Source organism: Culex pipiens, chromosome 1, assembly GCF_016801865.2.
Source record: "Culex pipiens pallens isolate TS chromosome 1, TS_CPP_V2, whole genome shotgun sequence".
Classification (NCBI taxonomy): Eukaryota; Metazoa; Arthropoda; class Insecta; order Diptera; family Culicidae; genus Culex; species Culex pipiens.
In genome coordinates, this window is record NC_068937.1 from 117,914,961 (window position 1) to 117,932,707 (window position 17,747).

General features: G+C 45.8%; 4 protein-coding genes and 1 long non-coding RNA gene across 5 annotated transcripts; 2 read left to right on the forward strand and 3 right to left on the reverse strand.

Annotated features, from left to right (window-relative positions):
• Positions 1–5,438: 5,438 nt before the first annotated feature.
• LOC128093652 (uncharacterized) lies at positions 5,439–6,925 on the reverse strand. The gene is made up of 2 exons (XR_008212666.1): positions 6,284–6,925; positions 5,439–6,216 (listed from the first exon to the last, which is right to left on the reverse strand). It is a non-coding gene; the product is annotated as an uncharacterized LOC128093652 (long non-coding RNA).
• Positions 6,926–8,808: 1,883 nt separating this feature from the next.
• On the reverse strand, positions 8,809–10,072 carry LOC120416858 (protein BCCIP homolog). Its single transcript, XM_039578758.2, has 3 exons — positions 9,845–10,072; positions 9,655–9,781; positions 8,809–9,497 (listed from the first exon to the last, which is right to left on the reverse strand). The coding sequence occupies exons 1-3, from the start codon at positions 9,968–9,970 to the stop codon at positions 8,842–8,844; spliced, it is 909 nt and encodes a 302-aa protein (XP_039434692.1). The 5' UTR covers positions 9,971–10,072; the 3' UTR covers positions 8,809–8,841.
• A 1,909-nt stretch (positions 10,073–11,981) lies between these two features.
• Positions 11,982–15,403, reverse strand: LOC120415772 (wolframin). The gene is made up of 3 exons (XM_039577392.2): positions 15,145–15,403; positions 12,893–15,074; positions 11,982–12,834 (listed from the first exon to the last, which is right to left on the reverse strand). Exons 1-3 carry the CDS (start codon positions 15,254–15,256, stop codon positions 12,357–12,359), a joined length of 2,772 nt encoding a protein of 923 aa, XP_039433326.1. The 5' UTR covers positions 15,257–15,403; the 3' UTR covers positions 11,982–12,356.
• A 126-nt stretch (positions 15,404–15,529) lies between these two features.
• On the forward strand, positions 15,530–16,608 carry LOC120415785 (COX assembly mitochondrial protein 2 homolog). Its single transcript, XM_039577416.2, has 2 exons — positions 15,530–15,758; positions 15,823–16,608. Exons 1-2 carry the CDS (start codon positions 15,678–15,680, stop codon positions 15,997–15,999), a joined length of 258 nt encoding a protein of 85 aa, XP_039433350.1. The 5' UTR covers positions 15,530–15,677; the 3' UTR covers positions 16,000–16,608.
• LOC120415779 (protein Abitram) lies at positions 16,001–16,608 on the forward strand. Its single transcript, XM_039577406.2, has one exon. It carries the CDS (start codon positions 16,001–16,003, stop codon positions 16,577–16,579), a length of 579 nt encoding a protein of 192 aa, XP_039433340.1. The 3' UTR covers positions 16,580–16,608.
• Positions 16,609–17,747: the final 1,139 nt, after the last annotated feature.

Consider the following 17,747-nt stretch of genomic DNA (forward strand, 5'->3'; position numbering starts at 1 on the left):
CGCGAGAGAATTAGAAGAGCACCAACGTGATGGGAGATTGAGTTAATGCTCTTTTGAAGAGATTTTTCGTGAAAAACCACACCGACGGAGGAGGAAAATCTTTTATTAACAGGTGCGTGGGCGCGTGATCGTTCAATGATAGCAAGTTCCTTAAGCTATTATCGAACAAGTGTAGCGTTCAGTAATTTGACGATCATAATCTTGGGCACGGTTGAAGAGGTTGAGGAATGTAAGCGATTTGAGGATTGAAAGAAATGATCGAGTTAGATATTTTTGGGATTATCTTATAAAATTTAAGGGAAATGAAAACACGACACAAACTTTTCGATTGCTATCTTTCAAGAAATCAGAAATAGTACTAATAGCAGTTCATGCAACAAGTTGCAAAAAGAAATTTTTTTAGCACGAGTCGTACATTAATCCATCGAGGTTAACAGAGTTGGATAAATACAACGAGTGCTGAAAAATTAAGTTTTGTAACAAGTTGCTTACATCATTTTATGCAATTCTGAAAAACGCGTTTGATTAAATTTTTATGTCAAGCATCCTTGTGTTAAGTAAATTCACCGTTCCCAACAAAAATTATGAAATATGTTACTTTTCGATTCAAGTGCGGAAAACTTAAATTTTTCAGCACCCAGCAAAGTAGGTCGTTTCGTCGCTTGAGGATGACAAGAAGGGTTAGTTCTTTCACGACGAAATTGCAAAAAAAGTTCTGACACTTTTTCCATTATCTCGTAAAATTTTAGTCAAGTTAATTAAAATTGATCCCGAGTTCAAGATCATAAATTCATAATCCATTTTTTGTATCTCGTTATATCGGTGTAAAGCAAACCCCTCCGAATACTTGAACTTCTACTAGGATTTTAATTTAAGAAGCTTGAGTGTTTAGGTGTTAAAAAAGGAAATTAAAAACTGAGAAAAAAACTGTTTGTTCGTGTTTCGATTATCCGAAGTTCGCACGCAGAAAAATAAGGTATATTTGAATCAACAAAACATTTTGTTGATTTGAAAATCATTATTTTTATTGAATCAACGCTAAACGTCAAAGCAGCTTTTTCGAAACAACAAAAGACTTTTGTGGACTTGAGAAAATCAAGGTTTGTTTTATCGCAAAATCGGTGTTGATTATATTCAACAAAAATTTTGTTGATTCAAACCTCGTACAGGCTGATTCTACAAAAATAATATTTTATAATATTATTAATGATATAATATTTTTCATTTGTTTTATATTTTACGGGTTCAATCCCATTTATAATTCAAATGCCAGCTCTCGTCACGCTAAATCAAGTCCACCGTTACAAGCCCCTGAATGTCAGATGAATGTATTGCAAATTCAAAAAAAAGCAAAGCAATCCACTTTGACGATCCCCGGGTCTTTTGTGCACCATGGTCTTTATTGCAAGTTTCTGCTCATTTCTAGGCGTTCGAAGTATTCAAAGTATTTAAAGTTGCTATTTGCTCATCATCTGCATTGACTTTTTCTTATTACTGATATTCTGTTCTTCTTTTCCCTACCCTACCATCAATTTCTTTCATGTCCTTGTGAGGGGATTGTAACCGTTGGTTCCAATCCTGACGAATATAGGCTTCGCCTCAACACTTTATTTCCCATATTCACCACATTACACTCTACGCCAGTTGCCAACCCTCTGTCACGACGGCCATGTTTATGCAACCTAAATGTTCGACGCGAACATGAAGACAACAAAGAAGATGAAGAACGCATTTGCTGTCAAAATTTGAAAATAAACAAATCGCGTGGTAAAAAAAGGCATAATTTCATAATGTTGAAATGATTTCCATGAAAAAATAACGACACGGGACGGATTTCCAAACACAAGTTCCCGAAGGACCCTATCCGCCAGAGACTATGGATAAATGCCCCGCGAAATGGCGATGAAGACGATTTTGCAAGTTCAAAGTTCAGATTTGTTGTTTGTGACCACTTCGCGATGAACTTCTTGTGAGTCCACAAAAGGTCGGATTCTACACAAGCACTCGATTCCTTCGAATCCCAGTGCGAGTCGACAGCGGGACTGGGCCAGTCCTCGGAGAAGGTTATCGAAGGATGCTCGGAAAGACCAGCTCCGCGACAATCGCCGGAATCACGGATGTTTCTTCACTTGGTCGGTTACTCCCTGCCGGAGATTGCAGCGAGTTGTTCGGAAGGATCAACAGCGGGACTTGGTCAGTCCCCGGTCCAGTACTACCCGGCAAATCTTCCCGGTCAATCGGAAGCAACAGTTCACACCTTTTTCGTAACACACACAAGTTTCTTGAAGATTTGGTGTAAACAAACAGACAACACCAATACTGCTACACTCACAGAGCTCACGCAGTAGTATTAGTGAAGAGCCCACGATAAACAACGTGGGCTCTTCACTAATACTACTACGTGGGCTCTTCGAGGTTTTGGTGACTGTCAAACGTTCCAGTCATTTACAGTGGTGCCAGAGGGTTGCCAGTTGCGAAGGGGCGAAGCTTATAGTGTGAACGAGGCTGATGCCCATCAATTTCCTGTGGGGTAGCATGGCGGCGCCCACTTACGTCAAACGGAAATTGGTGGGAAATCATGGACTCGGGAATCAACAAGAGAGCGCGATTTGGGGAAAATCGGCCTCTTTTAATCAGGCGTCCGAGCAGTTCGGATGTGCTCCAGCGGAGGGTAGCCAATCGCCCTCGCCATCGTCGGAACCCGGAGGTTCCGAGAGCACCCGCTCCGTCTCGGATTGGTCGGCCTAGGCTTTGTAAGTCGCGTTGCGCATCTGCCTACGTCTAAACGTAAAAGGACCCCAACCCGTCGTCTGGCGCCTCCCCGCGCCATAACCATCAAGGACGACCACCCTCAGGCCGCTGGCCTTCAACGTAAAGGAGGGACCCCTCTCGGCGAGCCCAAATCGGTGGACTCCGGGGCTTGCCGATTAGTCAAGGAGGGAAGACGCCTGCCCGTCGGAGCCAGCAACGCCCGCTGGTCGTCAATCAACCCGGAACCGGCACGAAGCCGTAGAATCGAGCCGCCTACGAAGGTCGGCGAACGAAGCTGCATCCGGCAACCGAACGACCGGACGAACGCAGCCAGGAACAAGCCGCCGCAGCCAGCAAACAACCCCCCCCCCCCCCCCTTACGGGACCGTCGCCGCAGAATCGAGGCTGGAAGCCACTCTGCCGGCTCGAACGTCGCCGGCGCGCGATCATCAGCTGAGTTTGCGCGGTAAGAATAGCCCCTGAACGACCCACACTGACATACCCACACACCACTTCCAACTTCCCAAAGATCCCGCAATAAAGTGCTGTGAAAAAGTTTAAATTCGTGGTTTTCCTGATTGTCCGTCACCTCCCCTGAATCACCTAGTAGCAATGCCGACCCTGGGACTACTCGGTCTGAGTCTCTTGCTCTGTGCTGGCCAAGCCAAGAGTTTCAGGATCATCGATCCATCCGCATTGAAATCCTTTTTTTAAATTTTTCTTCTTATCTTTCTTCACATTTTCATTGCTTTTTCACACTTACACACTAGTCTTTGTGAGAGGATGCTGATATCGATTTGCTCTCCATCCGCATTGACCTTTTTTCATTTATGATTTTCCTTTTTATCAGTAGTTAGAATCAAAGCCGGGGATTGAGGAGGGAGCATCAGGGCAGTGGGCAGTGGAGGGTACTGTCGGAAAGAGATTCTCTTCCCCTGAGGACACCGTGAGTGATTTTGCTCGTTCGCGTCCAACCATCTCCTTTTGACCCTTCGTACGGCAGTAATTTGAAGATGCTTCGTTTAAATCTGAGCTACTGTAATTGGGTACTAAAGCCCTAGGTAAATTTTTATGTACAACGGTAAAAAACACGATAAAAAACCATTTCTGATCACTTTTGCCTTCCTCACTGAGGTAAGGCTATAATCCTGCTCTAAAAATGAACTTTTTATTAAAAGCTCCAAGACCCACCTTCATGTATACATATCGATTCAGAATCGAAAACTGAACAAATCAAGCAAAACATTGTAAAAGGTTCAAAGTCCATTTTCAAAACATTGAGAAAAATCAAAGTGAAATTTGGAAAAAGTTTTTCAAATCCTAATTCAAGCGAACGAAGACTATCTAAGAGATTATTGACTTAAATAGTGGAAAACTATTACGACTACGTTTTGTTGTACTTAGAATTACAAACATATATATTATATTCGAGAAAATTGATGAAAAAGCAACAAAGGCCCTTACAAAAATATTTTGCACCATGGGGAGATAGTTGGCCCTTTGCATTTTAGATCCTTTGAAAACAGTGGAAGTTTCACTTTCCATTTTAGCCCCTGACCTAACACGAAGACAGCTTGTTTATGTTTACGTTTTGTTTGGTCGGCCCGTGGCCAAAACAGATCTAACCAAAACAAATCACAGTCTCCTGTTTGGCCTTTTGCATTCAATCAAATTGTTCAGCGTCTTTTGATTGATTTTAGTGTTAAAATTGGTGATGGGTGCAATATTTATGGATACAAAACCGTCGAAACAACCGCAGGTAAGCCTAATCTTGAAGAAATATTCTTCTCTTTCAAGTTAGCTGATCAGAAAGTTTGACCCTCTCTTGAAGCTTGAAGATCTTTTTTACAAAAAATCAACAATTTCAGATTGATACTGGCGCTGCTGATCTCGTAACTTTCCACGTAGAGTCTGTCCACCATAATCGACATGTTCGTGCTGGATAGAAAGATCGACGCGTTCGTAACGTACGATCACGAGGCAAACTGGTTTACGTGCAGAACTCGCGCTGGACGCCGGAAATCTTCAAGCCACAATCGGCACGACCTACAGGATGTTGAGGTGCATATTCGAGCCGAATCGGAGGGTGTCAGCTACATCACGCTTAAGAGTGGCGACCGGGATTTGGTCCTGTCTAACAAAAGGTGCTTACAGAGCAAGCGATTTGGGAGTTTTACCTTTATCTGGAACGAACAACATATCAGCTGGACGTGAAGGCGGACTACATGGCACAATTCGAAAAGTTTGCGATCGTTGAGAGTCCGGAAACGGGTTCAAAGCCAGCGGGTACAATGCGTTTGAGGGTTAGGTTGACCAGGAGCTGATGATGACCCCCGAGATCAAATTCATGAACATAAAGGTAACTTCAACTCCGTTGGTTTTCGACATTTTCACTTACCGTTACTTTATTTTAGGTCAACTCTATCTACCGCATCGTGCTCAAATCCCAGAAAGGTTGCCGTGACCTGAGCGAGTGGAAGCATTCCCGTGCCAGCACCCTGATCGAGATGTTCGACGCCATCCTTGTGCTGGAGCCAGGAGGACTCCTCTCATGCGTTGCCATCAATGTTCGCTGCTTGGACAATTCAAGACTTTGAACTCGCTTTGAAGAACAAAATCTTCATCAACAAATCGGATCGTATTCAATAAGCAAAATATGTTAGTTACATTTAAATAAAATACGTAAATATCGAAAAATTAGCATTATTTTACTCATCACATGACATGAATTACAGTTACTTATGTAAAAATTGATAAACTCCGTGGGCAACTCAACCGACGTCGTTTTTATGTCGACCAGCACGCTCGATGTTCATTTTTCGATTCCGGAACAGCGCTGACTTGTATCGGTTCTCCATCAAACCCTTCCTCCTCCTCGTCGCAGCAATCACAGCAACCTAGTTTTATGATCGTGTCCAGGGCCAGCATATTTTTGTTTCGAATAATAAACCATCGACCGCTCCGACTACGGCACGAAGTATTGGCGCTTATGTCATCGAGCTTGCTTGTGTGGTCAGTCCCGCAATCGTCACCAGCATTTAACATCTTTGCCAGGTTGTTCAGGACGTCGTCAGTTGGGTTGATTACCGATATACACTCAACCCCCGGTGGTTGGTCACTTTTTCGTTTGACACTTTTTTAGTTTGTACCCCGTTGGTTGGTCAAAGTCAAACTAAAAAGTGACGAACTGTCACTTTTTACACGGCGCTCACGCACACTATCAAAATAAATGTTTGATAGTGTGCGTGAGCTCCGTGTAAAAGGAGTGTCAAACTAAAAAGTGACCCCGTTCGTTTGACAACAGTTGGTGTCAAACCATCGGGGTTTGAGTGTAGACGTTTGCGGGGGTACACGTCGTTGCTGCCGAAGTCGGGTAGACGCCCGTTGGCGACGTGCGACCTGAGTGTGTCCGCAGGGTTTCCTCCGTGAAAGAGTTGAAGAAGCGGGACAGCAGGGTTTTGGGTTCTAACAGAGGGATTCAAAAACAAATATTAATGTTTTGGAATTTGCACTTTCAAAATTTTCCACTCACCCGATTCCAGCTTCTTCGAAATGGACAAAACAGATTTTGGCAAGTGATCGCGATCTGGTCGAAAGTTTTGGCGTAATTTTCGATACTGGCCAAGGAGAACTGCTTGTAGCGAGACGAAGAGTTCGAATAGCTACTGCGACCACTATCCGGAAGTCCCCATCCGCCGCCACCACTTTCACTTCCCCCGCGACCTCCGTCAATGAACGAAGACAAGATGAAAATTTAATGGAACGTCATTCCCGCCAGTACTGCATGGACTTCTAAGCTAGCTGTGTGAACTATTGGGCGTTCCGGTGTTCCAGGTTGATGAGGCCGTCTTTATCGTCGCAGCCGGAAACAGTAATGTGTTCCGTGGCCTTGCTGCTCCGTTCTGTCCCGGCCGCTGGTTATTTTCCTAATATTTGAAACAAAGGGCCATACACGTTCTGGTCTTTGTTTTGAAAAATATTGTTTTCGTCCCTGAGCTAACACGTTTTCAAAATCAAAACAACCCAGTTTCCATATTGGTCCTCGGGAGCAAATGGTCTATGAGAAATCTTCGAAACAAACAAAAAGTCATGGGTTTGGGCCTTTGTAAAATTCTATTTTTTTCACACAAAAGTGATCTTTTTTATTCTTTATTCAATATGTAGCGTTAGTTAAAGGTTCTTAGCATCGTTTGCAACCAATTTGCAACAAAAAAGCTGTTTGTTTACTTTTTTGACTTGGGTCCTTTTACAATGTTTTGCTTGAAATGTCTGTGTGATGTGTGTGTATGTGTGTGTGTATGTATGTATGTGACCAAAATTATCACTGAGTTTTCTCAGCACTGGCTGAACCGATTTTGACCAAACCAGTTGCAATCGACTTGGTATAAGGTCCCATACATCGCTATTGAATTGTTTGAAGTTTCGATAACTAGTTCAAAAGTTATGTATTAAAGTGTGTTTTCACATATAACATGATCTCATTTATATGCATGTAAACGATGTCCGGATCCATCATCCGACCCATTGTTGGTTAGGTAATCAAGAGACCTTTCCAACGAGTCCACAAAATTGAAGATCTGGCAACCCTGTCTCGAGTTATGATCACTTTAGTGATATTTATGTACTTTTTTGAAGCCGGATCTCAATTAAATGTATACAAACGATGGCCGGATCCATCACCCGACCCATCGTTGGTTAGGCAATTGAGAGACCTTTCCAACGAGTCCACAACATTGAAGATCTGGCAACCCTGTCTCGAGTTATGACCACTTAAGTGATATTTATGTACTTTTTTGAAGCCGGATCTCAATTAAATGTATGCAAACGATGGCCGGATCCATTATCCGACCCATCGTTGGTTAGGTAATTGAAAATCCTTTCCAACGAGTCCACAACATTGATAATCTGGCAACCCTGTCTCGAGTTATGACCACTTAAGTAATTTCTGTGTACTTATTTTTCTAGATCTCAAAAAATAGATGAAATATGTGTCCAAACCACTCATATTACCCATTGTTGGTAAAAAGTGAGGAAGGCATCAACCCTAGCATTTAATGCATTCTGATCAGTCGAGTGCATTGGGCCACACTCATTTTTCTATTTTCAGCTTAGTTCTTTTTTTTCTTCCAGCGCTCTTTTGGGTCTGTTTAGTGCTGCCAAAATTGATGAAATTTCAAGCGAACACTCACGAAAAGTAGCATTTATAGTGAAAGTTTCCTGGCAGCACTTGCTCACTCCAACAGGCGCTGCACCAGCATGTTGGTGGTATTGGTGGCCACCCTTTGTTCTTTATTTGCCTTCGCTCCCCGCTCGGTTTTCTTCAGCCTTCGATTGGAATGGGTAGTCAAAATTGAAACGTCAAACGACTTGGCGCGTTTGTTTTTTGGATGGCGCTTGCTAATTATTTACATGTTTCGGGATTATTTTTCAAGTAAGTGACTAACTAATGTGCAAAAGAACATGTTGCCGGTAGTTGGAAGCAAGTTTATATCTTAAGCGCTTTGAAATCGTGCGTGCAAGTGAAAATATATTGATGTCGACTTTCGTTAAGCAGTTAACCTCTGATCTTGCGTGTGAATGTGTGTGCCACCAAAATGATTAGAAATGGACTTGCAAAATATAAATTGTGATCAATAGTGCATTTAATTTGATCTTTTAGGCTAATAAATGCCATAAATTTGCATGCTTACACGAGGCGGTGCCGTTGCTGGTAAATTTATAGCCTAAATAGTATTTTTGGAGCTTTAATCGAGATTATGGTATAATACAATTTATTTTAGCAATGTCTTCCTAATAACAGTCCGATTACTCCGACGCACGGTTGGACTGCTCCGATTCCTCCGATGCCTTACTCTGTCTGACTGAGTTAATGGACGGGCACCAACTCGGAGCTTTGGTAGAAATGATCGGCAGTTGCGGCCTCATTTCAGTAACGCTGCAAGCTGCCCTCCGAATCATCAACTTTGTATAATTTGTATTTTTTTTTTAATACGATCAATACCATTGCAACCAAAATGCATAGTTTTTTCCAGGAAGTATATAGGTAAGTAAAACACATTTTATAGAAATCCCAATTACTTTTTATTCCACTTAATTATTGGTTGCACTCGCAACCAAACTCTTGATCGTGTTGATCGTCTCCGGCAGCTTGCTGGCCTCGATCAGCAGCACCTTCCGGAACGGCTGCAGCTCCTCGTCCTCCTCGAGCCAGTTTCCGGCCAGGGCCGTCGTCGTTTCCTTCTGCACCGAGTAGTCGAAGCTGGCCGCGCAATCCTTGATAAAGTACTCCTCCTCGTCGTTCGAGTACAGAACTTCGGCGGCTTTGGCCCCGCTGGCGGCCTTCTGGTAGTACTTGACAAACACCAGGAAGTAGTCAAACTTGTACGGCATGCCCTTCGTCTTGGCGCGCTCGATTTCCGTCAGCAGGTTCTCGAACATGGGCACGCACACGGCCGCCGGAATGTTGACGAAGCGCTCGTTCAGGAGCAGGGCCGTGCATTTGGTGCCACTGGTGAGGGCCTCGCGGAACTGCGCCAGCACGGACTCGGTGGCGTACTTTTCCGCTTTTTCAAAGACCATCTTCTGGAGCTGCTTGACACAGTTCAGGTCCTGCTTGTTGGCCAGATTGATGGCGGTCGTGACGCCGAACACGACCTGGCAAGGATCTTCCTCCATTTCGTCGTCCTCGTCCTCATCGTCGTCGTCGGTGTACGCTTGCTTCAGAACGCTTCCCACGTAGTTTTGACCTGTCGGATGAACGAGATTGATGTAGAAAGTGTGCCACCCCTGCAATAATCTTTCTCTCCCCTTCCCCGTTTTTGCATATTACGCAAATTCACGTAAAATCGCGAAAAAAAAGCCGAGGGGGAAGCCCTTTCACCCCTTTTCCCTTTCCCTCCTTACCGATGATAATCCCCGAAAGCTCGCTCAGGTCGATGTGTGCCTTGACAAAGAGCTGTCCCAGCATCTGCTTGATTCCGTCCAGATCCGAATCGATCGGATTGCGACCTTCAAAGTCAACGGTGATTCCCTTGAAACAAAAAAAAAATCACGATTTCAACACCTGCTGCAAGCAAGCCCGGCATTCTCTTACCTCATCCCCCTTGTAAATGTCTGGATTTTCGTCGTCGGAAGAGTCCCCCTCGGAGTCGGTTTTCGCGTCCATCTGCTGGGCTTCCGCCTGCTCCTTGGACTCGACCTTTACCTTCTTGCTGGTCATTTTAAAATTAAAAACGAATTAAATGCGAAAATAACAAGGTATTTTTCAACTCTAATCAGCGGAAAACAACGTGCGAGGCGTTCCGTGTTCCACGAGTTGAAGTTTTTAAATGCCGCAAGCGAAACGTCAGCGCGAGCTTTTGTTTTGCCTTTTTTGTTTCGGCGTGGGTTGGTGGGATTGGACCAACCCTCTGGCACCACTGTAAATGACTGGAACGTTTGACAGTCACCAAAACCTCGAAGAGCCCACGTAGTAGTATTAGTGAAGAGCCCACGTTGTTTATCGTGGGCTCTTCACTAATACTACTGCGTGAGCTCTGTGAGTGTAGCAGTATTGGTGTTGTCTGTTTGTTTACACCAAATCTTCAAGAAACTTGTGTGTGTTACGAAAAAGGTGTGAACTGTTGCTTCCGATTGACCGGGAAGATTTGCCGGGTAGTACTGGACCGGGGACTGACCAAGTCCCGCTGTTGATCCTTCCGAACAACTCGCTGCAATCTCCGGCAGGGAGTAACCGACCAAGTGAAGAAACATCCGTGATTCCGGCGATTGTCGCGGAGCTGGTCTTTCCGAGCATCCTTCGATAACCTTCTCCGAGGACTGGCCCAGTCCCGCTGTCGACTCGCACTGGGATTCGAAGGAATCGAGTGCTTGTGTAGAATCCGACCTTTTGTGGACTCACAAGAAGTTCATCGCGAAGTGGTCACAAACAACAAATCTGAACTTTGAACTTGCAAAATCGTCTTCATCGCCATTTCGCGGGGCATTTATCCATAGTCTCTGGCGGATAGGGTCCTTCGGGAACTTGTGTTTGGAAATCCGTCCCGTGTCGTTATTTTTTCATGGAAATCATTTCAACATTATGAAATTATGCCTTTTTTTACCACGCGATTTGTTTATTTTCAAATTTTGACAGCAAATGCGTTCTTCATCTTCTTTGTTGTCTTCATGTTCGCGTCGAACATTTAGGTTGCATAAACATGGCCGTCGTGACAGAGGGTTGGATTGGACCTACAACGCCACCCCGCAAGGATGATGGTGAAGCCCACCCTTCGGACAGGGGTGCCAGTTTTACAGAAAAAAAATCCGATGTTCTTTTTTTAAAAAAAAGGTCTAATTGGGTCCTAAAGCCCTATGTCAATTTTTATGCACAGCGGTAAAAAACACGATATAAAGCCATTTCTGATCACTTTTTTTTATTTTAATGAAAAAAAAAAATTGATGAGACAACATTTTTTTCGATAGATCAACTATGGTCCCCTTGGAACGAGCTGTCAAGTCAGGAAGGTGCTGTGCCCTATCCCTCGCCTAGACCAGACCAAAATCCATGGTAAAACTGACCAAAATCCATGATAAAACTGACAGACCAAATCTGTCAGACCAAGACTGTCAGACCAAAGAGCAAAAAGTAAACAATCTTGGTCTTCGACATAGGTGCACACAAATCAAAAAAAGAAAATTTGAAAAAGAATTTTATTTTTCCAATTCAATGACTGGGTTTGGACCGAGGTTTGTACCCCGTTGGTTGGTCAAAGTCAAACTAAAAAGTGACGAACTGTCACTTTTTACACGGCGCTCACGCACACTATCAAAACAAGCGTTTGGTAATGTGTGTGAACTTTGTGTAAAAGGGGTGTCAAACAAAAACGTGACCCCGTTTGTTTGACAACAGTTGGTGTCAAACCATCGATGTTTGAGTGTATTTCAGTTCGCCTGAACAGAAATTTCCGTCTCCTTCGTTCGTCCGTCAACCAAATGTCTTTAAATTTATTTTTTTTTGTAGATTAAAATGTAGGTATATTTTAGGCGTGTGTAGGGGTGAACTCAAACCAACCTCTGATATTTGTGACGATTTACATTTTTGTAACCGCTTAACTGGTGTAACTAAATTAGTTCAAACTCGAAGCATTTGTTGAGCGCAAAGAAGGCGCAACATATTTTGACCGCGTTCTCTCCGATCTCCGTACTTTTAGCTGAAAAGGTAAATTTATGGGATTTCTTTCTTTCACACATTTCTACGCACTTTGCTCTTTATAGTTCACATATATTAAATTCTTTCATTTTCTTTTTAGACATCTTCTGTTAAACACTAACAAGCTACCATCTTATGAGAAAAAAAAGAGTAAAAGTAAAATATTAGTCACAACGGAAAGTTTGTAATGGTGTTTGATTTGTGTGTGTTAACTTGTTCACAGCAATTGTGGAAAAAGCAAATGGAAACAATTATCTCATCAGTACAACGATCGCGTTTTCCTTAGAAAACTCGCTCGCACCTAAAACTAAACACAGAAAAAAAACAAAGAAACGCACAAAAAGGTTAAAGTTATTTCTAAATACTAGCACAGTTCGCATAATGACTCGAGTTTTGCAACGATCCCTTCCTCGCCTTACTTGAAGATCACCAACGGGTTGAAAATCACGTTCAGCAGATACTTGATGCCACGCAGCAGGTCCCGCATGCGGGCGTTCACCTTCAACCCGTCCGACAGATGCACCGACCGGAGCTCCTTGTTCTGGCAGTTGATGCACCCGACGGAGATGAGTTCGACGAGTGGATTTTTACGGCCCAGCCGCATGTTGCTTCGGTCGGACCGGTCTCCGCTGCCAAAGGTGCCGGCTCCTCCTGCCGTCGCTCCGCCCAAGTCCATGTGCAGGTCGTTCAGGTTGGCCGAGTGGAGGTCGGACGAGGAGGTCGATGCGGCCGGTTTTAGGAAGTTGCGCAGAATGCCCATGAACCAGATGCGGTCGCTGTTGTTGAGACTCTGGGTAAAGTTGCCGAACGCGTGCTGCGCTTTCAGCGTGATTTCGGACGGTTTGGAGAGCAGGCCCAGCGAGGGCATGCGCACCTTCAGCTCGTACTCATAACTAGAAGTTAAAGGGTGTACGTGAGGTTATAATATTGAGAAACGCTTGCTCTACTCACGTGTTCCACCGGTCCAGATGGCAGCGCACCTGCTGCTGCATGAAGCTCTTCATCTCCTCGCAGTGCTGCCGCTCCTCGGCCGGTCCGCACTCGGGTTCGACCCGCTCGCCGTAGTAGCACGCGATCCGTTCCGCCAGGAAGCGCGGCAGGTAGCTGTGAATGAGATCGGCGCGTAGATTCTTCCGGGAAGCGATCTCCAAGTCAACCACGGTGCCTTCCCACCGGATTACGGTGCCGTCCAGATGGGCGCAGCGAAGTTGGGTTTTGATCTTGTTGCCGAGTCGGTCCCAGGCCGGTTGATGGCAGAACTTGTAGTACGACTCCCAGCTGAGGGCGTTGGGGAGGTTGGATCCGGTGCCGCCGGATGAGGACTGTTGGTGTTTGTGGGTTGGTCCGGCGGTTGTTGAGAAGAGCGTTTCGGGTTCGGCGGTGTGAAGCGTTTCAAAGTTGGACATCATGTGGGGCAGGGTGAGGAAGATGGTGGCAATCACGCAGATGGCAATCTGGAGAAAGGTGATGTACTTTTCGGTTCGCCGGGACGCGGCCATGTAGAACGAGACGAGGATGGCGATGAAGGCAGCGCTGATCGAGGACCAGAGGCGGACGGTGGAATCGGTAAGTGAGAGCCACTCGATGGTGGCGAACACGGGGATGAGCAACGTGACGATTCCGAACAGCGGGAGAAAGAGAAGCATTCCGGAGAGACCAAGGGCGCCGCGAACTAGGCCGAAAGCGGTTGCAGACTGGGAACCAATAATGCAGATCTGGAGCCAGGCCAGGGTGACGCAGTGCGGGATCAGGTATTGGTAGACTCCGCGCCAGCTGTTGCGACGGGCGATGAAGGCAAGAAAGGCCGGAATGATCAGGTAGAGCAGAGCGCGACAGTTCAGGCAGAACTCGATGCCGTTGCCGATTACGAATGTTGAGAAGCCGGGCACTTTGAGATCGAGGAAGCGCCAACCGGTCGTTACGACCGAGTCCATCTCGTACGGGTACTTGGCGAGCACGTTGAGACCGAACGAAAACAGGATCATGTAATCCGGAAACGGGTCCGACGAGGTGTACATAAAGGCCAGCATGCTGACGAAAGTCAGCATAAACGCGACTACGGTAATTTCCGAGAACGGAAGCCACTGATCGTTGATGTTCGGCTGCAGAATCACGTTGGTAAAGAACGCGACGAAAAAGTACAGATACGGCCGCAGATTGTTGCGCAAAAACTGGTTCTCCGAGTCGTCCGTGTTGAGATGTTCGTCGCCGTACCGCAGAAACAGCCCGGACCACATCCGGAAGTCGATGAACTCGTGTTTGGCCTTGAGCATTTTGAAGCTGCACAGAATCATCACGATCAGGCTCAGATAGTAACCGGCCACGGGAACAAGCGTAAACAGGTTCTCGCTGGCAAACAAGCTGTACGCGACCAGCACCAGCACCAGTTGCAAGCCGGAAAAGCCCGACCCCGGAAAGCTGGCCACCATCGCAAGCAATCGATGATAAAGCAGCGAGAAAAACATGATCGGATGGAAAAACGGCCGGTGAAAGCACGGCACGTGGTCCAAGCTCTGCGGGTCCGGCACGGACAAGGTCAACGCATTGCTCACGAACGGAAGCCGCCCATTCGAGTAGTTGATCGCCGCCGACAGCAGATTCGCCTCGGAAATGTGATTCACCGTGTGAAACTGTCCCGTGCTTCGGTTCAACCGATTACTTCCCCCGGCGATCCCGTTCCTGTCCGGACTAGTCTCGACCTGATCCATCCCGGCTTCCGCCCCGTCCGGCTGCGGCCGCTTGCTCTTCTTGTCCAACTTGTAAATCTCCCGCATTCGCTTCTCCAGCTGGGCCGCCGTAACGTACTCCTCTCCGTTGGACAACGACGCAAACAGCTCCTGCGCCGCCCGCCGGGCCGACCTCTCTCCCGAACTCATCGCCAGGCAACTCCGCACGTCCTCCTCGTTCCCCTCGTTGATCCCGCGCCCACTTTGGTAGCACTCGCTCAACATGGCCAACGCTTGCTCGTGACCTTGCTGGGCCGCCCGCAGCAACCAGTGCACGCCCTGGCTGTGATTGTGCGCCGGATCCGTCTCGGCATTCTCCTCCAGCAGCTGTTTGGCCAGCGTAAACTGCACCTCCGAGCAGCCGTCCTCCGCAAAGTGGTACTGCAGGTTCCGCAGCGACTTTTTATCTACAACACGCCAACAACCCCAAATTAGGCAAATCGATATGACATCATCGTGGGTCCCCTCATCACTCACCTTCCAGGTTCCACTTTTTACGCATCGAGGCCGCGGAGTTGTTGTTCAGGGCACCTGCACCGCCCGGTGAGGATCCGTCCCCGATGGGAGGCCGATTCGCCCAGCTGGCCATCGTTTGCGAGGAAAGTTTTGTTTGCGCAGATTTCACGAATGGTAAACAAAAACACTGACGACAGCTGAGCAGCACTTATTTACGAACCCGTCCAAGTGTGAGGAGGGAAAATCCCTTGGGAAAACTGCAAGTGCGTGCGTGTTATTGTTCCGGAAAATTCGGTTGACTGGTGCGGGTGCGGCAAGGGGAAAGCGGAAAAATCATTTTGGGCAACACTGCTTCAGGGTAGGCGTAACAATTTTGTGTTTATTTACCTCGCTTCTGTCATAACAGAAGAACACGACCGCGCGCTAGCAAGTTTTTTTTTTCAATGAATCGTGAAATTCGTGAACAGCAAGTTGTGTAACTTTCCTTGTTAATCAGTGCAATTGGTTTAAAAATTATTCAAAACCCGCAACAAAGCTTCTTTGAAGTGTGACTAATGCATTCGGATCTCTCCGCTCATCTCCACACGCCAGAGTGCAATCAGCTGATTGATTTGTTGAAAAATTGCCACGAAGAGGTACATGGGCGGGAACTTCCGGCGTTCTAATCATCAAAACATTAATTCCAATTCCATTCCACAGAACAAGTTTGCCAAATTCATCGGCGTGTGCAACACCATCGACCAGCAGGTCGTCAACTGCCTGCGCGGCGAACGGCGCGAGCGAAGTCGCGTGAACCGGCAACAGGCCGCGGAGAAGCAACGCCGCGTCCAGGAACGGATGAAGCAGTTCGACCAGCAGGAACCCAAATCGAACTAACATGAGCGCCACCGATCTGGAAGGCTACTACCTCCGCGAGGAACCGCAAACCATCTGCGGCCAGACGGTTTCCTCCATCGTGGATGACTACGTTCCGGACTACCCGTCCACCGTGGACCGATTCTTCACGCGGTACTACTACGAACACCCCGTGGACAAGGACCGCCAGGAGCCGCACCTGGTGCTGTTTCACTCGAACCGGATCTGCCTGATCCAGCTTGCCCCGGAGCACGTGGCCTTCCGGCTGGGCATCAAGTCGGTCTCGTTCGAGGTGGGTAAAATTGACCGCAGCCAGAACCACGTCAGTGGGAAGAAGAAAAGCGGCGGCATGATCGTGCAGGCCGATTCGACGCTGGCGTTGGTCACGTGCAACGACGAGAGCGTGTTTAAGGTGCGCGGATGCGTCCAGGGAAAGCTCGTCGAGGTCAATCAACGGGTCGTGCAGGACGTGGGACTGCTGGGGCGTGAAGGGGACGGTTTCATTGCGGTGGTCATGCCTAAGCCGGAACAGTGCGAGGCCATCAAGGGGAAGCTGATGACGCGGGAGGAGTTTCCGGGAGGGAAAACTGTTGGTGAATAGAAGACATTTTGATCGCTGCTGATCGTTGAGATGAACTAGTTTGGCTGATTGTGACATAGATATGAAAGAAAGCCGGACAATATAGTTGTTTTCTGTTTTGTTTTTGTTTCTTGGTCAAAATAATAAGACCCGTATTCTTTTTTGTTTGATCATCAGTGTGACTAACGCCATGTAAGCTGCCGTTCTACGCATAATTGTCCCATGTTCAAAAAAGTGCAACTGAGAAAAACGCGATTGAAATTTTTCGACAGATTTCTGTGTTTCTACGCATAATTGTCCCGTGGGTTCCTATTCGCCCTATGTGTCCCTAATCACCCCAGTTAGCAGTTTATCACCCTTATTTGTGATTCTCTTGCTATACAACAGGTAAACAAGACATAGTGCTTAGTAAAACTAGTGATTCCGTGTAAGAAAATACTTGGTGGGACAATTATGCGTAGAAGTTTAACGATGGGACAAACAGACTTGGTGTTGTTTTTAATGAGTTTCCGAACAAAGTACCAGATTTTATGTGTTTTTCTTAAAGTACACATCAAACTAAACTTAAAAATGTAATAAAGTCAAAATCGTTCAAAACTGACATGGGACAATTATGCGTAGAACGGCAGTAAGGGTGGCCCAAAAAATTGCATTTTTTTCGATTTTCCCATAAACCGCATTTAAAAAAAATAGCTCAACGCCATTTTAACCGATTTTAGCTGTCTAGTTTACTAGATTGGACAAAAAGTCAAAAGTTCAAAAAAATTAACCTGGCATTTTAAAATGTCGTATGAAAAAATAAAATGCTGTTTGAAGATCTCGACACCAAAGATTCTGTCTGAGAAAAAATACATAAAATGAGCAACTCTCTACGAAATCGGCCGATTTCGACCATTTTTATTGTTTGTATTTTTTTATTTGACTTAAACTTTGTGGCGGCCTTTCCTTTGACCAAATAAGCTATTTTGCGTCATTGGTTCACCCATACAAGTCTCCATACAATTTTGGCTGCTGTCCATACAAAAATGGTATGTAAATATTCAAACAGCTGTAACTTTTGAGTGAATTTTCTGATTAATTTGGTGTCTTCGGCAAAGTTGTAGGTATTGTTGAGGATTTTTGAGAAAAAAAATAGGTACACGGAAAAAAAATTGCATATTTTTTATCAACATTTTTTTTACTAAAACTC